The sequence below is a fragment of the Chiloscyllium plagiosum genome, unplaced genomic scaffold (genome assembly GCF_037043375.1).
Source record: "Chiloscyllium plagiosum isolate Xiang-an unplaced genomic scaffold, Cpla_swu_hap1 HiC_scaffold_12, whole genome shotgun sequence".
NCBI classification, from domain to species: Eukaryota; Metazoa; Chordata; class Chondrichthyes; order Orectolobiformes; family Hemiscylliidae; genus Chiloscyllium; species Chiloscyllium plagiosum.
The window spans coordinates 11,692,322-11,719,334 of NW_028270150.1; the positions used below are offsets into that span (position 1 = coordinate 11,692,322).

Here is a 27,013-nt window from a genome sequence, read left to right on the forward strand (position 1 = left end):
TTCTTTCGGCTGGGTTTTAATCTGCTATTAATGCCAACAATGGACCTCTGCTTTGTCACTTCTCTGTAGCCATTACTACTCCCTTTGTCTTTTGTTATGCAACATTTTTGATCTCTAACCTCCCTCACCTTCTAATAGAGTCATAGAGCTGCACAACATGGAAATAGACCCTTCAGTCCAATCCAGCCATGCTGACCAGATACTCTAAATTAATTAAGTCCCATTTGACAGCACCTGGCCCATATCCCTCTAAACCCTTCTGTATCTACCCATCCAAATACTTTTTAAACATTGTAATTGTACCAGCTTCCACCACTTCCTCTGGTAGCACATTCCATACATGAACCATCCTCTGCATCACAAAGGTGCCCCTTGGGTCCTTTTTCCCCTCTTGCCTAAAACCTATGCCTCTAGTTTTTAGAGTCCCCTACCCTATCCATGCCCCTCATGATTTTATAAACCTCGATAAGGTCACCCTTCAGTCTCCAACTCTCCAGGGAAAACAGCCCAGCCTATTCAGCCTCTCCCTATAGCTCAAAACCTCCAACTCTATTTCTTTGGATTCCTCCCCTCCCACCATTTCCCCTGCCTGTGCTAGTTTAAAGCCTCCTGAGCAGCACTAACAAATCTCCCGCCAGGATATTTATCCTCTTCCAATTCAGGTGCAATCCATCCTTCCTACACAGGTCACTTCTACCAGAGAAGAGATCCCAATGATCCAAAAATAGGAATCCTTCTCCCCCCTACCAGTTCCTCAACCAAGCCTTCATCTGCTCTATCCTCCTAATCTCACCATCGCTTGCACTTAACAGCGGGAGTAATCCTGATATTACTCTCCTCGAGGACCTACCTTTAAACCTCTTGCCTAATTTTCTATATTCTCTCCTCAGAATCTCATCCTTTTTTCTTCCTATATCATTACAACAACCTCCTGCTGGTTCCTCTCCCCTTTGAGAATACTCTGCACCCTCTCTGAGATACCCTTGATCTTGGCACTCGGGAGGCAACACACCAGTCTGATGTCACGTTGTTGGCTGCAGAAATGTCTGTCTGTGCTTCTGACTGGAGAGTTCCTTATCACAATTTATCGCTTGGAACCCGACATACCCCTCAGTACATTAAAGCCTGTCTCAGCACCAGAAACCGGTACCAGTAATCTTTCTGTATCCTTCCCTTCTATTTCATTTGTTCCTCTCTACCCCTTTTAATAAAAAGAAGCCCACTGTTTTTCCACCTGTCTTCATTATGACAAAAAGTCACAATGGACTTATCTCTGTTTTTACCTCCATAGATGCTGCTAGTCTATTCAGTTCCTATAACACTTTCTGTTTACATTGATTAAGATCCTTCTGATGAGATGCTGGGAGAATACTCCCCCTGGCTGGAATCTCTGGAACAGAGAGCGACAGTCTCAGAGTAAGGGGTTGGCCATTTAGAACTGAGATAAGAAAGAATTCCTTCTTTCAAAGAATTGTCAATCTGTTCCATAGAATTGTGGAAGTTCTGTCATTGGGACAGAATCATAGAATCACAGATGCTCTACGGTATGGAACCAGGCCATTCAGTCCATTCTGCACCTGATCCTCCGAAGAGCATCCCACACCAAACCCACACCGCCTACCCTATCTCTGTAACCCTGCATTTCCAATGGCTAATATGCTAGGTGTTTGATTTAGTGGGAGGTGAGTACTTTGGGAAGAGTGACCATAATTCAGTTACGTTTAGTTTAGCAATAAAAAGTGTTAGGTACATGCCACAAGGCAAGAGTTATTGATGGGGCAAGGGCAATTATAATGCAATTAGGCAAGAATTACGATGCATAAAATGGGGTAGACAAATGCAGGGGATGGGGACAATCAAAATGTGAAGTTGATTTGAGGAACAGATATTGTGTGTCTTTGATAGGTATTTCCCTGTCAGGCAGGGAGGAAGTGATAAAGTAAGGGAACCATAATTTACTACAGAAATTGCATCTCTCGTTAAGCAAAAGAAGTAGGCTTCTGTGACGATGAGACGAGATGGTTCAGATGAGGCGATGGAGAGTTACAGATTAGCGAGGAAGGATTTAAAGAGAGTTAAGAAGAACAAAGAGAGGACATGAATAGTTCTTAGCAGGTAGAATAAAGGAGAACCCGAAAGCTTTCTATAGATATGTGAGGAATAAAAGGATGACTAGGGTAGGAATAAGGCCAGTCAAAGACTGAAGTGGGAAGTTGTGTGTGGACCTTGTGGAGATCTGAGAGGTGCTAAATAAATATTTCTCATTAGTTTTCACTCAGGAAAAGGAGAATATTGTTGGAGAGAAGAATGAGACAGACATTAGATTAGAAAGGATCGAGGTTAGTAAGGAAGAAGTGTTATAAATTCTAGAAAGAGTGAAAGTAGACAAGTCCCCTGGGCCGGATGGGATTTATCCGAGGATTCTCTAGGAAGTTAGGGAGGAGGTGTCAAAGCCTTTGGTTTTGACCCTTGAGTCATCATTGTCTATAATTTTAGTACTAGAGGACTGGAGGATTGCAAATGTGCCCTTGTTCAAGAAGGGCAGTAGAGATGACCCAGGTAATTATAGACCAGTGAGCCTCACGTCTGTTGTAGGAAATGTTTTGGAAAGGATTAAGAGAGATAGGATTTATAATCATTTAGCAAGCAACAATTTGATTTCAGATAGTCAACATGGTTTCGTCAAGGGCAGGTCATGTCTCACAAACCTCATGGAGTTTTTTTGAGTAGATGACCAAGCATGTGGATGAGGGTAGGGCAGTTGACGTGGTGTACATGGACTTCAGTAAAGCCTTTGAAGAGGTTCCACATAGTAAGCTGTTGGAGAAAACACAGAGGCATGGGATTGAGGGTGACTTTGCAGTTTGGATTAGAAATTGGCTTTCTGTAAGAAGGCAGCGAGTGGTGGTTGTTGGAAAATATTCAGTCTGGAGTCTGGTTACTAGTGGTGTGCCACACGAATCTGCTGTTTCTCACTTTTAAATAATGATTTGGATGCAGGCATAGGTGGATGGGTTAGTAAGTTTGCAGATGATACTAAAATCGGTGGAATAGTGGATAGTGTGGAAGAATGTTGCAGGGGGACTTGGATAAACTGCAGAATTAGACAGAAAGGTGATAATTAGAGTTCAATGCAGCTAACTGTGAAGTGATTCCCTTTGGGAAGTATAAGAGGAAGGCAAATTCTTGGTAGTGTGGATGTGCAGACGGATCTTGGAGTCCATGTGCATAGATCCCTGAAAGTTGCCATCCAGGTGGATAGTACAGTTAAGAAGGCATACGGTGTGATATGTTTTATTGGTAGTGGGATTGAATTCTGGACCTGCAATATTATGCTGCAACTATACAAAACTCTAGTGTGACCACACTTGGAATATTGTGTACAGTTCTGGTCGCCCCATTATAGGAAGGATGTGGAAGCATTGGAAAAGGTGCAGAGGAGATTTACCAGGATGTTGCCTGGTCTGGAGGGAAGGTCTTTTGAGGAAAGGCTGAGAGACTTGGGTCTGTTCTCAATGGAAAGAAGAAGGCTAAGAGGGGATTTGATAGAGACACACAAGATGATCAGAGGATTAGATACAATAGACAGTGAGAGTTGTTTTCCTGGGATGATGACGTCAGCTTGTATGCGATGGCATAACTACAAATTGAGGGGTGATAGATCTAAGACAGATATCAGAGGTAGATATTTTACTCAGAGAGTGGTAAGGGTGTGGAATGCCCTACCTACCAATGTAGTTAACTCAGCCACATTAGGGGCATTTAAACAATCCTTGGATAAGCACATGGATGATGATGGGATAGTATAGGGGGATAGGCTTAGATTAGTTCACAGGTTGGTGCAACATTGCGGGTTGAAGGGCATGTTTGCGCTGTATTGTTCTATCTTCTATGTTCTAATCCCTCTAACCTGCATATCTTTGGAGTAGGAGAGGAAACTGAAGGAAGGTGATAGTTGTTAAGGTACAGTAGAGTTAAGGGAAATGGAAATAATTTAGAAAGACAGAGTTGAGTTAGAAAAACAGCTTGATCTTATTGAATGGTAAAGCAAAATCAAAGGTCGCAATGGCCTTTTCCAGATCCCATTCCTTTTGTTCAAATGCTCCACGTCTGCGTGTTCCTCAGCTGGCACCTTGGTTCACTTCAGGTGAAAGGACAGGGATGTTGGCTATAGTTCATTGTTAGGATTGATCAGCGTAAATGTCACTCAACTAAAGTACTTTATTATGGTTACAGTCAACAATATTGACCAACTAAAGCACAGGACATTTGCAAATTACCAACACAAATGTCATCTGTTCAACAAAGAGCTCCAGCCCAACTGAAACAACTTTTTTTATCAAACACATAAATCCTATCTTTGACAAATATTTGGTTTCCTAATAGGGCCTAGGGTGCGAGTGGAGAAACTACAGTATACAGTTACAAAAACCAAGGTGACCGATATCCAAATCTTGCACAAAAGCAGACTCAACTGACTTTTGAGCAGATTGGAGTGACGTAAGCTCTGATGTTATTTGAAGACATTGCCTTCCCATGAATATGGATATTGCGAATCATTGACAGCCCAGTTACAGCACAGAAACAGAACATTTGGCCCATCACATTTACACTGGCTAACAAAAATTTCACTGACCCTAATCCCACTTTTCCATCTCTTTGCTCATGCTCCTGAAAGCTGAGGCCACTGAAGTTAATATCGCAACATTCCTTAGATGTTCAAGAATTTCTGACTCAACCATCCCTTCAGGCCTTCAGCTCCAAGCTCCCAAAACCTTCTGCAAGAACATTTCCCCTCAAATCTCCCGTTCACTTTACCACTTCTTACTTTAAATCTCTGCCCCTTGATAGCTGACCCTGTCTCCTAATGGTTAAAGTGCCTTCTCATTCACCTTACCAATGGCTGTCATAATTCTAAACACTCTAACAGGTCCTCTCTCAACATTTGCTGCACCAAGGAAAACAACCAACCATTCCTCATCATTCAGCCCCATCAGTCTAAGCAGCATTCTCCTCTACGCTTCCTTCCTATAACGTGGTGACCAGAACTGTACATAGTTCTCCTTTTGTGGCCTAACCAGAGTTTTGTACTGTTCTCGCATAACCACTCTTCTCTTGTATTCTATGCCTCAGCTGACAATGATATGTATGCCATATGCCGCCTTCACCACCTTATCTACCTTCTGGGATCTGTAGATATGCACATCAAGTTCTTTCTCACCTTTAGCATTTTCCAGGATCTTACCATTCATAATGCACCTCCTTGCATTGTGAGCCCTTTTCAAGCACACTAACTCACACTTTTCCATTTGTGTTCCATTTGTCTTTGCTCTGCCCAGCTGACAAGATTGTTGACATCTTCTGAAGTTTATGGCTATCCTCCTCAATATTTAGCAGCCTACCGATTATCAAGTCTTCCATAACCAACTTGATCATATACCCTACATTCAAGTTTAAATCTTTAATGTACACCACAAACAGCAAGGAACCCAGCACTATGCCCTGCAGAACCCCAATGGAAGCAGTTTTATGGTCACAGAAACATCTCTCAATCATCACCCTCTATTTCCTACCTCACAGTTAAGTTTGGATCCATTGCGCTTTTTGACTTGAATCCAAGGGCTCTATCTTTGTTGACCTGTCTGCTATGAGGGACCTTCTGATAAGACTTGTTAAAGTCATTAGAGACCACAATGAATGTATTACCCTTGTTAACACTCCCAGTCAGCTCCTCAGAAAACTTTAATTTAAATTGTCAAACACAACCTTCTCTTAACCAATCTATGCTGATGATCCCTTGTTAATCTAAGTCTCTACAAATGCAGGTACTATCCGTCCTTCAGAATTCTTCCTAAGAAATTCTCAAAAGCTGAAGTCAGACTGATAATAAATAATTTCCTGGTCTGTCCTTCCCTCCTTTTTTAAATAATTGGGCAATATGAGCAGTCACCCAGTCCTTTGGCATCTCGCATGTGGCCAGAGAGGATTTGAAAATTACTGCCAGGGCCCCTAATATCCCCTTCCTGCCTCCTTCAGCAGTCAAGGATACACCTCATCCTAGCAAAGAACAAAGAACATTACAACGTGGGAGCAGACTCTTTGGCCCTCCAAGTCTGTGCCAACACATTTTGCCCTTCCATATTAAAACTGTCTTCACTTACAGGATCTGTATCCCTCTATTCCCTTCCTATTCATGTATTCATCCAGGTACTTCTTGAATGCTGCTATTTGTGTCCACTTCCACCACCTCCTCTGGCAGCGCGTTCCAGGCACTCACCACCCTTTGTGTGAAAGTCCTGCCTTGTACATTTCTTCTAAACTGCCGCCCTTGCACCTTGAAGCTGAGTCTCCTGTTAATTGACCCCTCTACCCTGGGAAAAAGCCTCATACTTTCCACTCTATCCATGCCATTCACAATCCTATAAACTTCTATCAGGTTCTCCCCTAAACCTCCTGCATTCCAGTGAAAACAAACCCAGTCTATCCAACCTTTCTTCATCGCTAAAATCCCCCATCCCAAACAAATCCTGGTAAACCTTTTCTGTACCCTCTCCAAAACATCCACAACCTTCTGATTGTCTACGGATTTATCCAATTTTAAACTCCTAAACCTGGTAGAATGAACTTTCATGTATGGTCCAGATGCCTGTGCACAGATGTCTAACAATGGAGTGGGGTTGACTTGTTTGAGATGTTGTCCATGAGAGAACAATCTCTCAGCAAAGACAGTATGGCTTCAATCAAATGATAAAGAATGTTTGGGTGGTGATTTGAGTCTGAGAGATTGGATTTGGGTGGCATGGTGGCTCAGTGATTAGCACTGTTACCTCACAGAACCAGGGATCTGGGTTCGAGTCCAGCCTCGGGTGACTGTCTGTGTGGAGTTTGCAAATTTTCCCCATGTCTGCGTGGGTTTCCTTCAGGTGCTCCGATTTCCTCCTACAGTCCAAAGATGTGCAGGTCAGGTGAATTGGTCATGTGTTCAGGGGTGTGTAGATTAGGTGCATTAGCCAGGGGTAAATATACAGTAGTAGGGGAGGGGAATGGGTCTGAGTGGGTTACTTTTCAGGGAGTCAGTGTGGATTTGTTGGGCTGAAGGGCCTGCCTCCCCACTGGAGGGATTTTATGATTCTGTAGGGATTCTTTGATTTGTACATACACATGACCAATGGCAGTGCAAAGGGAGCTGGTGGTTAGTTAGCTCAGTTGGTTAGATGGCTAGCTTGTAATGCAGTATGATGCCAACAGCCCAGGATCAATTCCTACACCAGCTGAGATGAGCGTAAAGGGCTCTCTTTCTCAACCTGTTCCCTGACCTGAAGTGTGGTATCCCTCAGGTTAAACCATTACTCGCCACCTCTCTCTTTCTCTAATTGGAGAGAAAGCCAAGGTCTGGTAAGACTATGGCAATTTTACCTCTTCTTCTCACAACAAGAGGAGAATTAACAGATGGGCAAACTCAGAGAACAGAAGAATTCTGGTATCATTGTGAGTTGGTGAGAGTTTCCGAGTTAAGGAACATGAAGGATTTAAACACAAATACAAGAAATTCAAATGGGAGGTATTAAGGAACCAAGAACTAATGTAAATCATCAAAAACATGGGTGAAGGTGACCGTGACTTTGTGAGGAAGAGGACATGATTAGCAGATATCAGAACAGAAAGTGCTGGAAAAGCTTAGTGTGTCTGATAGGAGCTGTGGAAGGAAAAACTAAGTTCATGTTTCAGGTGAGTCACCTCTAGAGCTTCAGTTGGGCTCAATGTTTTGCAGATTGGAAAACGGCAACTAGCCAGAATATTGGCAGGCCTGTGATCATAAGACCATAAGACATAGGAACAGAAGTAAGCTATTTGGCCCATTTAATGAGATCACGGCTGATCTGATTATTCTCAACTCACTTTCCTGCCTTTTCCCCATAACCCTTGAATCCCTTACTGATTAAAAGTCCATCTATCTCATTCTTGAACGTGCTTAGTTTGTTTTTATTTTTTGCTTTAATTTATTGTTGTCACATAGATCGAGGTACAGTTTCGTTTTGTGTATAGTATAGGCAGCAGCCTCAACTGTCCTTTGTGGTAAAGAGGTCCGCGTTCATTACCCTCTGAAGGAAGAAATTCCTCCTCATCTCTCTCTTAAATGTGTCCCACCCTGTTCTAAGGTTTTGCCTTCTGGTCCGAGACTCTCCCCCAAGAGAAAACCACGTCTCCACATCTACCCTGTCAAGTCTCTTAAGAACCTTAAATAAAAGCCAAAAGAACTGAAAAACAGAAACAAAAACAGAAATTGTTGGGAAATCTCAGCAGGTCTGGAAGCATCTGTGGAGAGAAATAGGTCTGAAGAGGGTCACTGCACCCAAAACGTTAACTCTGATTTCCTTCCACAGATGCTGCCAGACCTGCTGAGTCTTTCCAGCAATTTCTCTTAAGAATTTTGTATATTTCAATAAGATTGGCTTTCATTCTTCTAAATTCCACTGAGTACTGACCCAACTATTCAACCTCTCCCCATAAGACAGCCCCTCAATGTTATGGTTTCTGGGTTGGACACCCATGGCCAGTATGATAAGTTCTCAGAACATATATCACAGAGAATCATGTTCTTTTACTAAATCACCGTTTTCTGTCATGGACACTTTCAGTGCAAAAGGGACATCAAATAAATTTATCCCCGAGGTTCTGCATTGCCAAATTAAATGTTGCCTGCTCAATCACTAACCACCACTTCTCCAAACACATTAAGTCCTAACGTTGACTAAAACAAACTAAAATATTTAGTTTGCTATCAGGAGCACAGGGAGGTAATGAAGTAAGTGCGGGGCGTAGTTACAAATATCACAATGCTCAGTATCGAAAGATAATGGCATTGTGTATTTAATGACTGATTGGATAAATATAAGATGGAATTATGTGATCTTGTTGGCTTCAAGATCTCCCATCTCAATAACAACGCATTCTGATGTTAGCAATTGTTCAAACGATTGATGCTGATTTATTGAATTAGTGGGTTTGGGGAAAGTCATAGATACCCCAATCCTGTCGCCATCACAACTTACAAAATAAAAGTAAACCTGGATTGATGTTCAGCCTTTACTGAATCACAAAAATACCATTGGCCGGAAGGAGGCCATTCGTGCCACTACAACTGGACTAGCTCTCAAATAAGCACCATGTCTTAGCGTCTTTCCCCTGGCTTTTCCCCAGACACTCCCATATTGTTTCAATTCAAATAATCACCCAATTGTCCTCTTGAATGCTTCAATAGATTTTACTTCTACCACCCTTTCAGACCTGGACTCTGTATGATTGTCTTTTCTCATCCATTATTTGGAGGTGATGGCTTCCATTGCTCCTGATGCGGTCTCCTTTACATTGGGGAGACTGGACACCTTCTCGCAGAGCGCTTCAGGGAACATCTCAGTGACACCCGCACCAATCAACTCCACCGTCCTGTGGCCGAACGTTTCAACTCCCCCCTCCCACTCTGCTGAGGACATGCAGGTGCTGGGCCTCCTCCACCGCCACTCCTTCACCACTTGACGCTTGGAGGAAGAACTCCTCATCTTCCGCCTCGGAACACTTCAACCTGAGGGCATCAATGTGGATTTCACCAGTTTCCTCATTTCCCCTCCCCCACCTTATCCCAATTCCAATCTGCCAGCTCAGCACCATCCTCATGACCTGTCCCACCTGTCAATCTTCCTTCCCACCTATCCGCTCCACCCTCTTCTCCGATCTATCACCTCCATCCCCATCTCCATCCACCTGTTGTACTCTTAGCTACCTTCTCTTCAGCTCCACCCCCTCCCATTTATCTCTCCACCACGGAGGCTCCCAGCCTCATTCCTGGTGATGGGCTCCTGCCCGAAACTTCAATTTTCCTGCTCCTCGGATGCTGCCTGACCTGCTGTGCTTTTCCAGCACCACTCTGATCTTGACTCTGACCTCCAGCATTTGCAGTCCTCACTTTCGCATAATGGCATTATTGCTGATTCTGTTAATCCAGAGACTTGGGTAATATTCTGAGGACCCAGGATAAAATCCCACAATGACAATAGGTGGAATTTGAATTCAGTAAAAATCTGCAGTTAAGAGTCTAATGATGACCATGAATCTATTGTCAATTGTTGAAAAACTCTGTTTGGTTCATTTATGTCCTTTAGGAAAGGAAACTGCCATCCTTACCTAGTCTGGTCTACATGCGATTTCAGACCCACAACAATGTGACTGACTCTTAATTGCCCTCTGGACAATAAATGCTGGCCTAGCCAGAGATGCCCACACCCTGTGAATGAATATAAAAAAAGAGGGAACAGTTTCTCCCTGTCTAATCTTGTTAACCTCCCCACCCCCCCCCCCCCCCCACCCAGTGATTTTGAAGCTTTCATGACCTCACATTGTTATAAAGTGTTTGGTCTTATATTTAATTCATTGGAATATGGCTGTCACTGGCTAACATAGCATTTATTACCCATTCCTAGTTGGCTTTAGTTCCAAAGAAGACTCATACTGAACTGAAAATGTTAATCTTATTTCTCTCTCCACAGATGCTGTAAGACCTGCTGAGTTTCTCTAGTAATTTTTCTCATTATATGCTTAGTCGACTGGCTTATTTTACAAATGCTTCAATAATTTTGAGGTAGTTACTGTTATAGGGCATTCAATGACCTTGCAACTCCTAATGTGCTTCTAACGTCATTATCCCAAGAACATGAGATAAGATTGTAACCACCTGTAGGCTGGCACCGTGGCTCAGTGGTTAGCACCACTGCCTCATAGCCCCAGGGACCGGATTTAATTCCAGCCTTGGGTGACTGTCTGCGTAGGGTTTGCACAATCTCCCTGCACCCGCGTGGATTCCCTCCAGGTGCTACCATTTCCTTCCACAGTCCAAAGAATTCTAGTTAGGTGGATTGGCTGTGGGAAATGCAGGGTTACAGGGATAGGGTGGGGGGTGTGGGTGGCATGGTCTTCAGTGGGTATGAGTAGACTTAATGCCTGCTTCTACATTGTATGGATTTCTATTATTTCTGTGACCCTGATAGCAAATAAAACATTCAATGTAATCCCATGTACATGCAATCCAATGGTTTCATTCAAATGTCATTTTTTAGGTGATTGGGGTTGGTTAGTTCAGTTGACTGGCATCAGGCTTGTGGTGCAGAGTGATGCTATCAGCATGGGGTTCAATACCCATACTGGTCTGAGGGATTACAATAAAGGACTCTCCTTCTTAACCTCTCCCCTTGCCTAAGGCACGGTGATCCTCAGGTTAAACCACCACCAGTCACCTGTCTCTCCCCATCTCCAATGAGAGAGCAGCCCAATGGTCTGGTAAGACTGTGGCAATTTTACTTGTTATTTTCGAGTTAACAAACATACCAGCAGCCCAGCACCCAATCCTTATCAGCTCCACTCTGACTCATGCACCACCCTGATTTCAACATTTCTGTTGGCCCTTCGTCATCACTGGATTATAAACCACAGAGATCAGTGACACGCAATGTCACATTTAATATCTAAAAATCTGAGTGTCAGAGAGTTAAGTAATACGTGGCAACACAGTACACTTTTGATTGCTGATACTACATTTTAAGCTTATTAACATTGCATGACATGTACTGATGGGGCTTGCGTGTCCATCCTCAGGGGTCAGCACTCATCCTGCTTTGCATAGCAATAACCAAAAGGATTTTTCCTGGCAAAGGATATGGTAACTGCTGTACTCCAACAGTCAAACCGTCTTAAAACAACAAACTCATGATATTTATTTCAATTGAAGGGGCCACAGGAACTTCTCGATTAGTCAATCAATTAATCAATTACTGTGATGTGATTGGAGTTCCCTACCCTGATCCCTAGGCCCGGGGTCAAGTCTCCTCTTTCAGAAGTTTGTAAAGTCATCTCTGAACGGGTTGATTAGAAAATATCTGGAAGTGAGTACTTTGGGGTTGGGATCTGCTACCTGCTGGAAGGCAGGATCAATCAAGGATATTTGACAAGATATCGGATGATTATTTGAATAACAGCAATTTGGATGGTTATGTGGATAAGGCAGTGGAACGTTAATATGTCATAATGCTCATTCAGAAGACCATTCTGGAGCACTGTGTCCAGTTCTGTTTGCCTAGTCATAGGAAGGATGTTATTAAGCTGGAGAGGGTTCAGGAGAGATTTACCAGGCTGTTGCCAGGACTGGAAGGTTTGAGTTATAAAGAAAAGCTGGATAGGCTGGAAGCTTTTGCACTGGAGTGTAGGAGGTTTGGAGACAACCTGATAGAAGTTTACAAAATAATGAGGGGTGTAAATAGAATTATTAATACTTGCCTTTTCCCTAGGATAGGGAGTTTCAAGACAGGGAGCACATTTATAAGGTGAGAGGAGAGATATTTAAAAAAGACATGAACTTCCTGAGGAAGTGGTGGATGTGGGTGCAATTGCAATGTTTAAAAGACATTTGGACAGATATATGAAGAGGAAAGGTTTGGTGAGATGTGGGCCAGGAGCAGGCAGGTGGGACTAGTTTAGTTTGGGATTATGGTCAGCATGGACTGGTTGGACCGAAGGGTCTGTTTCCATCCTGTATAACTCCATGACTCTATAACGCCTGGCTAAATAAAAACGGAAAGAATTGTGGATGTTGGAAATCAGAAACCAAAACAGAATTTGCTGGAAAAGCTCAGCAGGTCTGGCAGCATCTTTGGAGAGAAATCAGAGTTAACTTTTCAAGTCGTGTGACTCTTCCTCAGATCTGATGGTGGCTTAGAAAATGTTGGTTTATATGCAAAAGGTAGGACTGGGGAGTAGGTGGCAAGAAGTAAACAGTATTAGAACCCAAAGGGAGAGAAGAGCAGTTGGACAGACAAAGGAGTAGATATTGATCTGGCTGGGAGGGTATATAGCGATTAATGGGGACTGTTAGTGGCTAACAATAGGTTGTGTATAGTAGTAGATTGTGTGATAACAACACCTGGTTGTGGAATTGGGATAAGGACATGGGAGAGCTCAAGCCCTAAAATCATTGAACTCGATACTGAGTCTGAAAGATTGTAGGGTCCCCAACTTGAAAATGAGGTGCTGTTCTTCCAGCTTGGACTGAGCTTTGCTGGAGCCCTGCAGCAAGCCTGAGACAGAGATGCTGGCCAGGGAACAGGGTGGGGTGTTGATGTGGCAGGAAACCGGAAGCTCAGGGTCATTTTTTGCAGGGGAGAACGTAGATGTTCTGCAAAGTGGTCACTCAGCCTATGTTTCATTTTCCCAATGCAGGAAATACCACACTGTGAGTAGTGAATACAGGAGACTAAATTGTGTGAAGTGCACGTAAAGTGCCATATGGAAAGTGTGTGTGGGCCCTTGGATGCTGAGGAGGGAGGAGGCAAACAGGCAGGTGTTACACCTTCTGTGGTTGCAGGAGATGGTGCCCTGGGGCTGTGAGAGGCTTTGGGAGAGAAGGACCCAGGTGTCCCAGAAGGAACAGTCCCTGTGGAAGGCCAGGCTCTTGCTACTCTCAATAATGTTCATGATTCGGAGATGCCGGTGCTGGACTGGGGTGTACAAAGTTAAAAATCACACAACACCAGGTTATAGTCCAACAGGTTTAATTGGAAGCACACTAGCTTTCATTTTTGCTATAAATTCTGTGTTACGATCGAGCCCTCCACAATCACCTGATGAAGGAGCGTTGCTCTGAAAGCTAGTGTGCTTCCAATTAAACCTGTTGACTATAACCTGGTGTTGTGTGATTTTTAACTCAATAATGTTGCACAACTTGATTCTATTGTCCCAATGATTTAAACCACTGCCTCATCTCCGACCCTTATACTCTCACTGCATTTGTGCCCTGGCAGTGAGATTTTCTGGTCAACGCACTGAATTCTCATTTGCAGAATACCTTATGTGTAATGGAACTTGGACAATATTAACTGTCTTAATTGTTTATTACCCTCTCAATACATCCACTCCAGGACTAAAATCAATGGAGTCAGCCTGAAAGGTGTTTGCTTCCTCCCCTGGCTTTTTTACATTGTTTGTTAAACAACTGCTTACCATTCAGGAACTTGATACTAATCTCAGAAACACAGTTTACACTTGATGTTTTTCCAAGGTTCCTGTTTAATTAGGAACTGATAACCACAGACACAATCCTGTATAAAAGTGCAACTTCAGCCAGATCCAGACACATCTGCTGCCACGACAATGAAGCTCCTTATTGTTCTCAGTGTCCTGCTTGCAGTCTCCAGTGCCGAAATCCTTTCACGATGTCAAGTTGTTAAAGCTATCAAGGATTCTGTACTGACAAAATTCACCCACTACAGCGTGGCAGACTGTGAGTAATGATTCTCTGTTCTATTTAAACAACGCTGAGTGCTGTTGCAGATGTTGGCTGTGGGTTTCCCTTGTATTTCTGTCAGTTAGTGAGCAGCTGCATGTGACATGAGGGGGGCCAGGGGATAGATTAACTAACCCAGACTGAGTACATTGATCTTAGCCCAGCTTCGGGATCCATGGAGTCAGAGAGAGAGAATGAAAGGATCTTTCCCTTTGATCTCTTCCCACGGAGTCCCAACTGTGTGAGATAACAGAAAGGTACAGCATTGAACGGGACTCTTCAATCTATAGTGCAGCTGCTGGATCTCTGGATTATTTATCTTACTATGCTCATGTCCCTTACTCTATCTTCTCCTTCACCTTTCTAACCAGTTCCAGTGTTATTGATCTGCTCCCAACCCTAGCACTTCACTGAATACAACAAGGAATGCTGGCTGCACGGTGGCTCAGTGGTTAGCACTGCTGCCTCGCAGCGCCAGGGACCTGAGTTTGTTTCCAGCCTCGGTGACTGTCTGTGTGGAGTTTGCACACTCTCCCCGTGTCTGTGTGGGTTTCCTCCAGGTGCTCTTGTTTCCTCCCACAGTCCAAAGATATGCAGGTCAGGTGAATTGGTCTTGCTAAATTGCCCGTAGTGTTAGATGCATTAGTCAGGGGTAACTATAGGGTATGGGAATGGGTCTTCAGAGGTGTGGACTTGTTGGGCTGAAGGGTCTGTTTCCATACTGTAGGAAATCTAATCATTATATTACTAATTTCACTTAAACCTGCCACACTTGGTATCTGGTCTCTGTTCTGGAAGGAGTTGCTCCTTATTTATTTAATCAAATTATTCATACTTTTGAACACCTCTTACCTGAAACATCTTTGGCTGAAGGAAACACAACTTTTCTAGTAGTTGTGTTTCTGTCTCTTTGGAACTATTCCGGAACATTCTAATTCACATTAAAACCATTAATCTCTCACACACTGAACCTTTCTCCCCTTCCCTCAGCCTGAAGGCTTCAGACCAGGATGGATACACCATACAACCGTGTTCTGAAGAACAGTCACTGGATCCGGAAAGTTAACTCTGTTTTCTTTCCACAGATGCTGCCAGTCCTGCTGAGTTTCTCCAGCAACTTTGTGCCAGATCTAGTTGGATTATGTCAAACAAGATCATGTCCTGTTCTCCTCTGTTGAAACTACTTACGAGTTGAGAATGATGCCGGAATTGTGAGCAGGTTTAGCAGGGTACAGAACGTTTGGCCTAACCATCAGCTTCCAGTCAGTTATCCATGCTGTCACTATGTCTTTTTATTCCTATCTTAGCATCGTTCACCTATGTCACTGTCTCAGCTCATCTGTGAGTAAAATCATGATTTTTGCCCTGGTTACCTTCAGGGATGACCTTCCTCATGCATTAGGCCTACCATGTTATACTCTCTCTATGAACTTGATGCCATCCAAACCCTCCATGTTCACAGTCCACATTCTAACTCACACCATATTCCATTTGTCTATCACCCCTATGCTCACTGACCTATTTCAGCTCCCTATTACAAAATGCCTTGATTTTCATCCCTGTTTCCAGATCCTTCTGTGGCTTGGTGCCTGTCTCTGTAAATTCCTCTGACCTCATGACCCTTTGACATATTCCCACTTCCCCTCACACTATGCCTGGACCCTGAATTGACCTGGGCTTGGAATCCACCCCTCCCACCACCCTCCTCCCACTCCCCCCACATTCTGAACATCGCAAACTCTCCCCCTCACTTTTTCCTTAAAAACCTACCTCTTTGTAGGAGCTTTTGATTATCTCCCCCAATGCTGTATTTGATAATGCTGTTGTAAAAATGCTTGAGAGGTTTTATCACGCCAATATTGCTGACCATGCTAAAAGTTGACAAATGGTATAAAAATGCACATCCCACAGTACCACAGAAATGTTAGGGTGCAGAAGGAGGTCTTTCTGCCCATCGTGCTATACCAGTTCTTCAAATGAGTATCATGACCCTTGAGTATCTCAGTTGAAGCTGCCTCCGCCACTTTCCCAGAAGGAGCATTCCAGACTCGAGCCACTCGCTTTGTGAAAATCATTTTTCTCACATCACATTTGGCTCTTTCAAAAATCACCTCTGACCTGTCATTCTTCATCCTGTTATGAACAAGAACACTTTCTCCCTCTGTACTCTATCCAGCCCTCTCATGATTTTTAAAACTTTTATCAGGTCTTCACCTCTCCAAGCAGAATAATCCCACCCACTCCCATCGATCCTCTGAACTGAATGTGCTCAACCCTGGGAACAATTCTGGTCATTCTCCTTGGCACACTCTCCAGTGTATTGCCATCGTTCCTGTAATGTGTCACCTAAAGCTGGATATAATCCTCCAGTTGTGGTCTAACAAGTTCAACATCACTCCCTTGCTCTTGTACCCTATGACCTCATTGATAAACTCCAGGAAACAGACTGCTCCATTAAACTGTCTCTGTGCCTGAACTTCATTGTCAGCTTCAAGGATGTTGAAAGTGTGGTGCTGGAAAAGCACAACCTGTTAGGCAGCATCCAAGGAGAAGGAACAGGATTGATTTTTCGAGCAAAAGCCCTTCATCAGGAATGCCCTTGGATGCTGCCTGACCTGCTGTGCTTTTCCAGCACCACAGTCTTGACTCTGATCTCCAGCACCTGCAGTCCTTACTTCCTCCTTCAATGATGTGGGTTCATGCAGCCCCTTTCGATTTGTAATCCCTATTTTATATTGTCTTTCAATGCTCTTCCAACCAAAGTGCATCAACTCAGCCTTCTCTGCATAGAATCACATCAGTCACCAGTCTGCCCACATCACACATTTATCAATGTCCTTTTGAAATTCCCCACTGCCGCCTCACCATTCACAATGTTTTCAAGATTTGATCATGTGCAAACTTTAAATTGTTCCCCTGACCACCCGGATCATTAACCTGAAACAGGAAAAGCAAGGGTCCCAATACTGACCCTTAGGGAGTTCTATTACACACCTTCTTCCAGCCCTGAAAGATATCTAGTGGGCACAACTCTCTGTGTCTTATCATTCAGCCAGTTGTTTATTCACATTATGACTGACCATTTTATTCCATGAGCATAATGTTTCTCATAAATCTGTTGTAAGGCACTGCATCAAAAACCTCCAGGAAGCCCAAACACATCATACCATCAACATGACCCTCACTGTTTCTTTTACCTCTTCCGAAACCTTCAACAAATTAGCTCAATATGATTTCCCATCTGGAAGTCTTTGTTCTTCCATTTGAATTAGCCCACCTCTTTCCATGTGATGACAAACTCTATCTTGAGTAATTGTTTGTAGAAGCTTCCCCACCATGAACGTGAAACTAACTGGTTTATAATGGTTGGATTTAACATCACAATATCTTTTATTGAACAAAATCAGCATGTTTGCAATTCTCCATTTGGAACCTCCCCGAGTCTAAACAATATTGAAGCATTGTGGTCTTTGCCCTGCAATGTCCACTCTCACTTGATTCAAAATCCTTGGATGCATCTCATCAATCCCTGGTGAACTTTAAGACCCAACAGTCTACCCAAGACTTCTTCCTTATCAATGTTGAACTCCTCTCATGACAGAGTTTCCTCCTCTGTCCTCATGACCTGGATAGCATCTACCTCCTTGCTAAAGTCTGATACAAAGTGTTCATTTAGTACCTCAGCCATGCTCTGTCTCTTCATACACAATCCCCTTTTTGTTCACTAATCAGCCCTATTCCTATTTTAGTCATTCTCTTACGATAGATATGCCTACAGATCACTTTGAGATTCCCCTTTATGTTGGCTGCCAGTCTTTTCTCATAGTCCCACTTTGCTTCTCCAATATGCTTCCTCACCATGTGCTACCTGCCTCAACTGTGGCAGAATAAGTGCTGCATTTAAACAAATAGAAATACTTGAATATATTCAGTGCCCTGGCCCCTACAGCCTTCTGTAGTGGAGAATGTGAGCAGCACGATGGCTCAGCAATTGGCGCAACAGTGCCAGGGACCTGGGTTCGATTCTAGTCTCAGGTGACTTGTCTGTAAGGAGTTTGCATGAACACTTTATATCTGTGTTGGCTTCTGCTGGGAGCTCTGCTTTCCTCCCACAGTCCAACACTGTGTAGGTTAGGTGGACTGACCATGCTAAATTGCCGTGCAGATGTAGACTTGATGGGCTGAATGTCTGCTTTCTGCATGGTAGGAATTCTCTACCACCCCTCCGAACCTGCTCTATTCTTCGTGTTTCTCAATTGTATTCATTACCTGACACAAGCACACTTTTTCTTCTTTACCTGAATTTAACAAAGCTTGGCAGTTAACAGTCAGATATCATCTAACTGATCAATGTCACACAGCATAACCATTGTTCCCTCTTTACATTGTAAGTTCTTGCAAATTGTCCCAATGAATGCAAGACACAAAGCTTTAGCAAAACAGATCTTTTCTCTGCAATATTCGCCTCTGAATAACTGAAAGATGACAGGTTTTATTGCATTAAATGTGACACATAAATAACAAATAGTTGCTGGCAATCTCTTCTGGTTCCCTTCCTTAGATGTAGTGGCCAGAAACTGACACAACACTTCATCTGACGACTAAGGAGTAATGTACAAAGGATTGGTCTAACTACCTTACTTTTACCCCTGCATGTCTCATTCCACAAATTACTGATCAATTCACCAAGTTTAAAAGTATGTCAGAGTTTCTGTCAAGCCTTCTGGCTGTAAAATTTAAAATCAAACAAATGCAATAACCGCCAACAATTGGCAAAATCTGTGGAAATAAATCTTAAAGCCTTTGTGGAACTTGTGCAGTTTTAAGGAACAGTGGTGCAATGAAATGCACAGAGCGACTTCATTTCTGAAACAGATGCGAGTTTGCTTATGTTTATCAAGTCTGGAATATAACCAGAAAATGCTGTGGATATTCAGCAGACCAGGGGAGGACCTGCTGAAGATTTCTGATATTTTTTGTTTGCGTTTCTGACTACCTTGGAGAAGGGCAGGGTTGCATTAGCTGTGGCGTAGTATAAAAATGAATTTCCAACACGGCACTCCATCAAGGTAATAGTTTACAAATGAACCAAGTCTCTGCAACAATTGTCATCATCAAGGGAATTTGAAAAAAACTAGCAAAATGTCCTGACGAAAAGTCACATTTGATTTGAAATGTTAACTCTGTTTCTCTCTCCACAGATGCTGTCAGACCTGCTGAGTTTCTCCTGCACTTCCTGCTTTTATTTGCCAAATAAAGGCCCATCTTGTACTCTGCTCTAGTTCCCACAATGGTTGCCTTCAGTTGACTGTGGATGAGAATGCCAATGTCTTGCCCTGAGTTTCTATTTCCCTCTTTCATTTCTTTTTCTCATACGTGTCAGCTGTTTCTCCACTGCATGCTTGTACCTAATTTGAAAGATTTTGGGTTGAATTCAGGGCTCAGATACCAAATCCAGGACTGACACTCTGGTGCAGTAGAGAGAGAGTTCTATACTGCCAGAGGTACTGTGTTTTGGATGAGACATTACACAAAGGTCCCATCCTTCTCCTCAAGTGGAGCAGAAGATCCTTGGATACTATTTCAAAGAAGACTGATGAGCTATCCCCAATGGAGAAAGTGAGGACTGCAGATGCTGAAGATCACTGTCGAGAGTGTGGTGCTGGAAAAACGTAGCAGGTCAGGCAGCATCCGAGGAGCAGGAGAATCAACGTTTTGGACATAAGCCCTTCATCAGGCTCCTTGGATGCTGCCTGACCTGCTGTGCTTTTCTAGCACCACACTCTCGAGCTATCCCCAGTGCCTGGGCCCATATCTACCCCTCAGTCAACACCACAACAAAACCAATCTGATCGTTCTCACATCGCTGTTTGTGGGGCACTGCTGAGTGCAGATTAGCCATCCCATTTCCTACATTACAACAACCAACACACCCACAAGAGAAAGTACTTCCCTGGGGGCAAAGTTCTTTCTGATGTCTGGTTGCTACATAAATGCAAAGCTTCTTTTTTGTTTATCCTCCCCCAACATCCACCCCCATCAGTCGCATGTAAGTGGTTAAATGTGAGAAATTCAGGAAATTCACTCCAGGATTGCTGCAAAGGCAAAATTTGCTATAGCCGTCCTCCAGAATGTGAGGTAAATCATTTGCATTTGTCACTTGCTCCAAATGAAAGCGTTCAGGTTAGTCTGAAGATGTAGCATGTTATTTGGAAAGCAAATAGAATGATGCTGTTTCTTGCCTCCTTCGTCATTCTAGGGGTGTGCTTGGCCGACCACGTGAGTCAATACAACACAATGGAAATCGGTCATGAAACACGGAATGGAGAGGCCTGGGCATCACAATATGGGATCTTTCAGATCAGTAGCAAGTGGTGGTGTGATGATGGAAAAACTCCAAACTCAGAAAACGGCTGTGGGATCAGATGTACTGGTATGTGAACTGGCTGAGTGTCAGTCTCAGAATTACAGAATTACTTATTGGTAATTGCAACATAACACCAGCAATAATGAAGTAATAATGAATAGTCAACGCCATTTACACGCCACCTAGTTTCTTCCACATTGGCTTAAATGGGGAAAGAAATTAAACATGGCATAACATCAGATGTGACCATCAACATGCCTTTGTCCTGGCCAGTATTCTCCATTTGGCCATCAAAACATAGATAGACTAACTGGCCATTCAGCTCAATACTGCTTGGCGAATACTGTGATGTCTCAAAACCCTGACATATTCCCCTACCCCAGCTAGAATGGCAGTATCCCAGAGAAAGTACCTGCATGTGAAAAGAGATTTGGTTTTCCTGAGCAGTATGTTATGTCATTTTAAAAGAAATGGAACTATTTTTCATCCTTCCCTGTGCAACAGCATAATAATGAGAGTGTCCTTCCCTCCCACCCTCCAATTTATTCAATCGCTGATATTTTTAATATATAGCCATGACTCTTCCAACCTTTTCTGAGGTAGAGAACTGAAACTCAGATCTCTGCAACATGCCCCCCACCCCCACCCCACACATGCAGAAGTCCCATCCTACCCTGTCAGCAAAACCCCACCTATTTCACAGTGTAGGAATCGCTAAGCATCTTCCAGCCTCAGTCTTTCAAACAATGTGTGTCAGAAAGAAGCTCAGTCACAACAGGTTAGTTAGTTATGTCAGCCATTGTTGCTTGCCAGTCTTGCTTTACCCCACAGAGGTCAAACTACATTGTAAGGGGTGAATCAAGGCAGATTCACTGCATATGAATTCTTTAGGGATATTTAAATGATATGGTGAGGCACTACCACTTCTGAAAATTGAAATTGTGCCTCCTGCCTTCACTGCTGATCCCCCTTTAATTACACATACCCACTCCCTACCAGTCACAAGTTATTCCGAATCGATAACTCCACAAGCAACAAGAAGAATACTGGAGAAACTCAGTGAGTACGGTAGTGTCTGTAGAGAGAAACAAAATGAATATTTCGAGGCTGACCCTTCTTTAGAGCTCCTTTTTCACCTTTCTGTTCTGAAGAAGAGTCAGACTGGACTCAAAACGTTAACTCGGTTTCTCCCTCCACAGATGCTGCCAGACCTGCTGAGTTTCTCCAGCAATTTTGGTGCTTGTTCTAGATTTCCAGCATCCACAGCATCCACTTCCCTGTGCTCTTGGGACTTTTCACCTGAGCGCCTTCTCATAACCAATTAATACAAAACCACGTTTCTTCTCTTCATACAGAACTACTGAGTAATAATTTGAAACCTGACATTGAGTGTGCTGCAAAAATAGTGGCTTCAAAAGGAATGGAGGCCTGGTAAGTTCAACTTTTGATACATTTTTCTCTCAATTTAGGTTTAAGTATGAGGTTACATTCAATAAAAGTACTTCGGTGGTACAATGGACACACAATACAGTCAATTTTAAACAGAGTTTCACAAATCAGTAAGAGAGTGTTACAGTGACGGTGTGTTATAGAGAGTGTTACAGTGAGGGGTGTGTTATGGAATGTGTTAAAATGAAGGGTCTGTTATAAAGTATTATAGTGAGGGTCTGGTATAGATTGTGTTACATTGAAGAGTGTGTATTAGTGTGTTATAGTAAGGGTCTGTCAAAGTGTCTGTTACAGTGAGGGTGTGTTATAGAGAGTGTTAGAGTGAGGGGTGTGTTATGAAGTGTGTTAAAGTGTGGGGTATGTTATAGATTTATAGAGTCTGAGAGATGCACAGCATGGAAACAGACCCTTCAGTCCAACTTGTCCATGCCGACCAGATATCCCAACCTAATCTAATCATATTTGCCAGCACATGGTTCATATCCCTCTAAACCCTTCCCATTCATACACCTATCTAAATGCCTTTTAAATATTGCAATTGTACCAGCCTCCACCACTTTCTCTGGCAGCTCATTCCATACACGTACCACCCTCTGCGTGAAAACGTTGCCCCTTAGGTCCCTTTAATATCGTTCCCCTCTCACCCTAAACCAATGAGTTAAATTAAAACTCCGTCCTGCTCACCACATCATCCCAATGCTTGCATGCCAAGCCAGCTAATAAATACTTTACAGTATGCAAGACCCTCACCCGAGCAGGTAAGCATTAATATTCAAAGCTGAGACTGAACAGGCTGCGGCTATTTTCCCTGGAGTATCGGAGGCTGAGGGGTGACCTTATAGTGGTTTATAAAATCGAGGGGCAGGATAAATAGACAAAGTCTTTTCCCTGGGGTGGGAGAGTCCAGAACTAGATGTCATAGCTTTAGGGTGAGAGGGGAAAGATATAAAAGAGACCTAAGGGACAATCGTTTCACTCAGAGGGTGGTACATGTATGGAATGAGCTGTCAGAGGAAGTGGTGGAGGCTGGTACAATTGCAACATTTAAGAGGCATTTGAATGGGTATATGAATAGGAAGGGTTTGGAGGGATATGGGCCGGGTGCTGGCAGGTGGGACTAGATTGGGTTGGGATATCTGGTCGGCATGGACGGGTTGGACCGAAGGGTCTGTTTCCATGCTGTACATCTGTATGATTCTATGACTCTATGCCCTCTAGTTCTGGACTCCCCCACCCCAGGGAAAATATTTTGTCGATTTACCCTATCCATGTCCCTCGTGATTTTATAAACGCCTATGAGGTCACCCCTCAGCCTTCGATGCTCCAGGGAAAACAGCCTCACCTTATTCCGCCTCTCCCTATAGCCCAAACAATCCAACCCGGCAACTTCCTTGTAAATCTTTTCTGAACCCTTTCAAGTTTTACAGCATCCTTCCAATAGGAAGGAGACCAGAATTGCTTGCAATATTCCAACAGTGGCCTAACTAATGTCCTGTACAACCACAACATGACCTCCCAACTCAATGCTCTGACCAATAAAGGTGTTGCAGAGTGGATGTGTTATAGAGTGCTCCAGTAAGGGGTGTATTCTATTATGTAACACTGAGAGATGTGTTAAAGAGTGTGTTACATTGGAGTGTATGTATTTTCTACAATACTACAACAAGTGTGTGTTTTATAAATTGTGTTACAGTGAGGTGAGTGTGTGGCAGTCAAAACTAAAATGAGAGATTGTGAATTACAAATCTTGTTGCAATGAGGTGTGTGTGTTATGGAATGTTCATGTCCAGTACACTCCCCAGTCACCAGCTGTGACCATTCAGTCGCAGGCAACTGGCCAATTGCGGCTCAATTATCAGGTGAGAAAGTTGAATCTGATGGCCATGAGGACCATGTGACAGCCCATTCTATGAGGCTGTGGCCAATGTGAGGACAAATTCCTGCAGGAAAAGCAATGCTGAATGATGCAGAACTATTTAAATAAAAGCAAATTACTGCAGATGCTGGGAATCTGAAACCAAAAGAGAAAATGCTGGAAAATCTCAGCAGGTCTGGCAGCATCTGTAAGGAGAGAAAAGAGCTGACGTTTCGAGTCTAACTGATCCTTTGACAAAGCTTTGACAAAGGGTCAGTTAGACTCGAAACGTCAGCTCTTTTCTCTCCTTACAGATGCTGCCAGACCTGCTGAGATTTTCCAGCATTTTCTCTTTTGGCTGCAGAACTATTTCCTCACTGCGTTAGGGAACATGGGAAAGAGGCTGCTACTGAAGGAGGTGAAAACATGTTGAAATATTTTCATTCCCACACCATGACTGGATTCTGTTCAGTGACTGGTTTCTGTTATTACAAGTACTCTTTGACAGAGCTGCTGTGACAGTGCAATGAACCATCCCTCAGCTTTCATCCTGGTCCTCAATCTCAGTCCATCTCCTGGGGATGGTTACAAGACTCGGCCCATCGTTTGAAGCAAGTGGGGTCTGTGATGACCACATCTCCACATGTTGGTCGAGTGTCGAGATCCTATTAGGCATTACTGTCAGAGAGAGAACTATAATGATTGTTAGAGAGCGTGCACTAGAGATTTTTGTTGCAATGGATGTGGTCATTCTTGTATTTATAGAGAGGGATTTGTTGTAGAGACCCCATTAAACTTCACAAAGGAAAAGGAACAATATATTGGGCTCTGGTGAAAGGGCAGGAGCCTAGATTAAATTGGACAACTTTTTTGCATCAGAATTACATGGAAAAAGGAAGGGGAGTGAAACAACTTGAATTGCTCTAACAGAGAACTGGCAAGCACACAAGGGACCAAATAGTCTCTTTCTATACTGTTAGAAAATCCAAGACTCTATTTATCCATTTTTTTATCACATCAATGTATAGTTAAATAGTTAGAAGTACGGACAGACTCTGAATTCTAGAAGAAAGTTCGTTGGACAGCCAGGTGTTGTTTGATACAGTGGAATTTTGAAATCATTCTTAGACAGAGTAAGAGGTGATGGCCCAGTAGTATTATTGTTAGACTATTAATCCAGAAAATCAGCTAATGTTCTGGGGACCTGGGTTCAAATCCCACCATGGCTGATGAAGAATCTGGAATTAGGGATCTAATGATGATCATGAATCCATTGCCAATTGTTGTGGAAAAACCCATCTGATTAATTAAGAAACTCTGCCATCCTTACTCGGTCTGGCCTACATGTGACTCCAGACCTGCAGCAATGTGGTTGACTCTTAACTGCCCTCTGGGCAATACACACTGGCCTAACCAGGGACGCTTGCATCCTGAAAATAAATTGAAAAAAAGGCACATGCATGGGCAATGATTGCTGAGTGCGCTCTGTATGAGTTGCTTCACTTTCAGAAAGAGTCAGGACTTTCAGGAGAGGAGGAGAGTAAACTTTGAGGAGCAGGAAAAGGTAATCCCACTAAAAGATTTATAACAGGGGTACGTGTTGCTGACTGATGTCATGTCTCTGATGCTTTCGTTTTGCAGGAGCAGCTGGGTCGAAAACTGCAAAGGTAAATGGATCAAATATTACTCCTACTTTTGCTTCTGATAAGGAAGAGGACATCGTGTTGATGGGACCCTCTCGCTTTGAAAAAGAACATAGAACATTATATTGCAGTACAGGTCCTTCGGCCCTCGATGTTGCACCGACCCGTGAAACCAATCTAAAGCCCAACTAACTTACACTATTCCATTATCATTCATGTGTCTATTCAATGACCATTTAAATGTCCTTAAATATAAGAGCATGGAACACTTGCAATATCTAGCTTTGCACTGTTAAGACAGCTAAATAAAACAAAAAGTTTTGTCACAGTTTATCGAAATAAACACAAGCAAAAATCAAAATTCAAGTGTTTCATTCCATTAATTAATAGATAATTCTGGAAGTGATGAGTTGGTTGCAGTGAAATCTTGATGAATTTGGGATCCTGTTATGAGACGTTGGTACTTTCTTAAATCCAGTGGTGCATGAAGCAAAGCATGTGCATCTGGCTGTTTCTATAGCTAGTCTTCCTGAAACACATTAAAAATCACACAACACCAGGTTATAATCCAACAGGTTTATTTGGAAGCACCAGCTTTCAGAGCGCTGCTCCTTCATCAGGTAGTAGTGGAGCAGGACCATAAGAGACAAAATTTAAAGCAAAAGATGACACTGTCATGCAAACTCCATGAGCCACCTGATGAAGGGGCAGCGCTCCGAAAGCTAGTACCTACAAATAAACCTGTTGGACTATAACTTGGTGTTGTGTGATTTTTAACTTTGTCCACCCCAGTCCAACACCGGCAGCTCCACCTCATTCCTGAAAGACGTCACTGGTCTGAAACCAGACCCTTTAGACTGAGGGAAGTCGTGCCAAGTCAATCCCTCTTACTGCCTCCGTAGGCAGGTTGAGAGGAATTCCAGGCTGATAGTCAATCTGTTTGACCATATTGTGGCACCTAACAAGTGGAATTAAAACCTGGAGCTTCTGTTCCAGAGGTGACAGAGACAGAGCTACGGGAAATGGCATAAGAGCTGAAGGGCTCATGCTTGAAACATCGATTCTCCTGCTTCTTGGATGCTGCCTGACCTGCTGTGCTTATGCAGCACCACTCTTGACTCTGATCTCCAGCGTCTGTAGTCCTCACCTTCTCCTACAAGAGCTGTTATTGAAAGGGTGAAATGTTGTGAGAACTATGGGGGGAGGAGTGCGTTAATAATCATATTCTACTGGGGTTACCACTGCACCAAGAGTTCATTCAAGGTTCAATCAATCAACAAAACAGCCAATTCTGTTTTTGTACGACTATCACAAACAAAACAAATAATGACCAAGCATGAGTTCTTTAATGAACTCAAAAATACTGTGTTAAT

General features: G+C 43.1%; 1 protein-coding gene across 1 annotated transcript; it reads left to right on the forward strand.

The window, feature by feature from the left end:
• Window positions 1-14,165: 14,165 nt before the first annotated feature.
• LOC122555589 (lysozyme C-1/C-2-like) lies at window positions 14,166-26,001 on the forward strand. The gene is made up of 4 exons (XM_043701615.2): window positions 14,166-14,323; window positions 20,586-20,759; window positions 22,049-22,124; window positions 25,639-26,001. The coding sequence occupies exons 1-4, from the start codon at window positions 14,194-14,196 to the stop codon at window positions 25,700-25,702; spliced, it is 444 nt and encodes a 147-aa protein (XP_043557550.2). The 5' UTR covers window positions 14,166-14,193; the 3' UTR covers window positions 25,703-26,001.
• The last annotated feature ends 1,012 nt before the right edge of the window (window positions 26,002-27,013 follow it).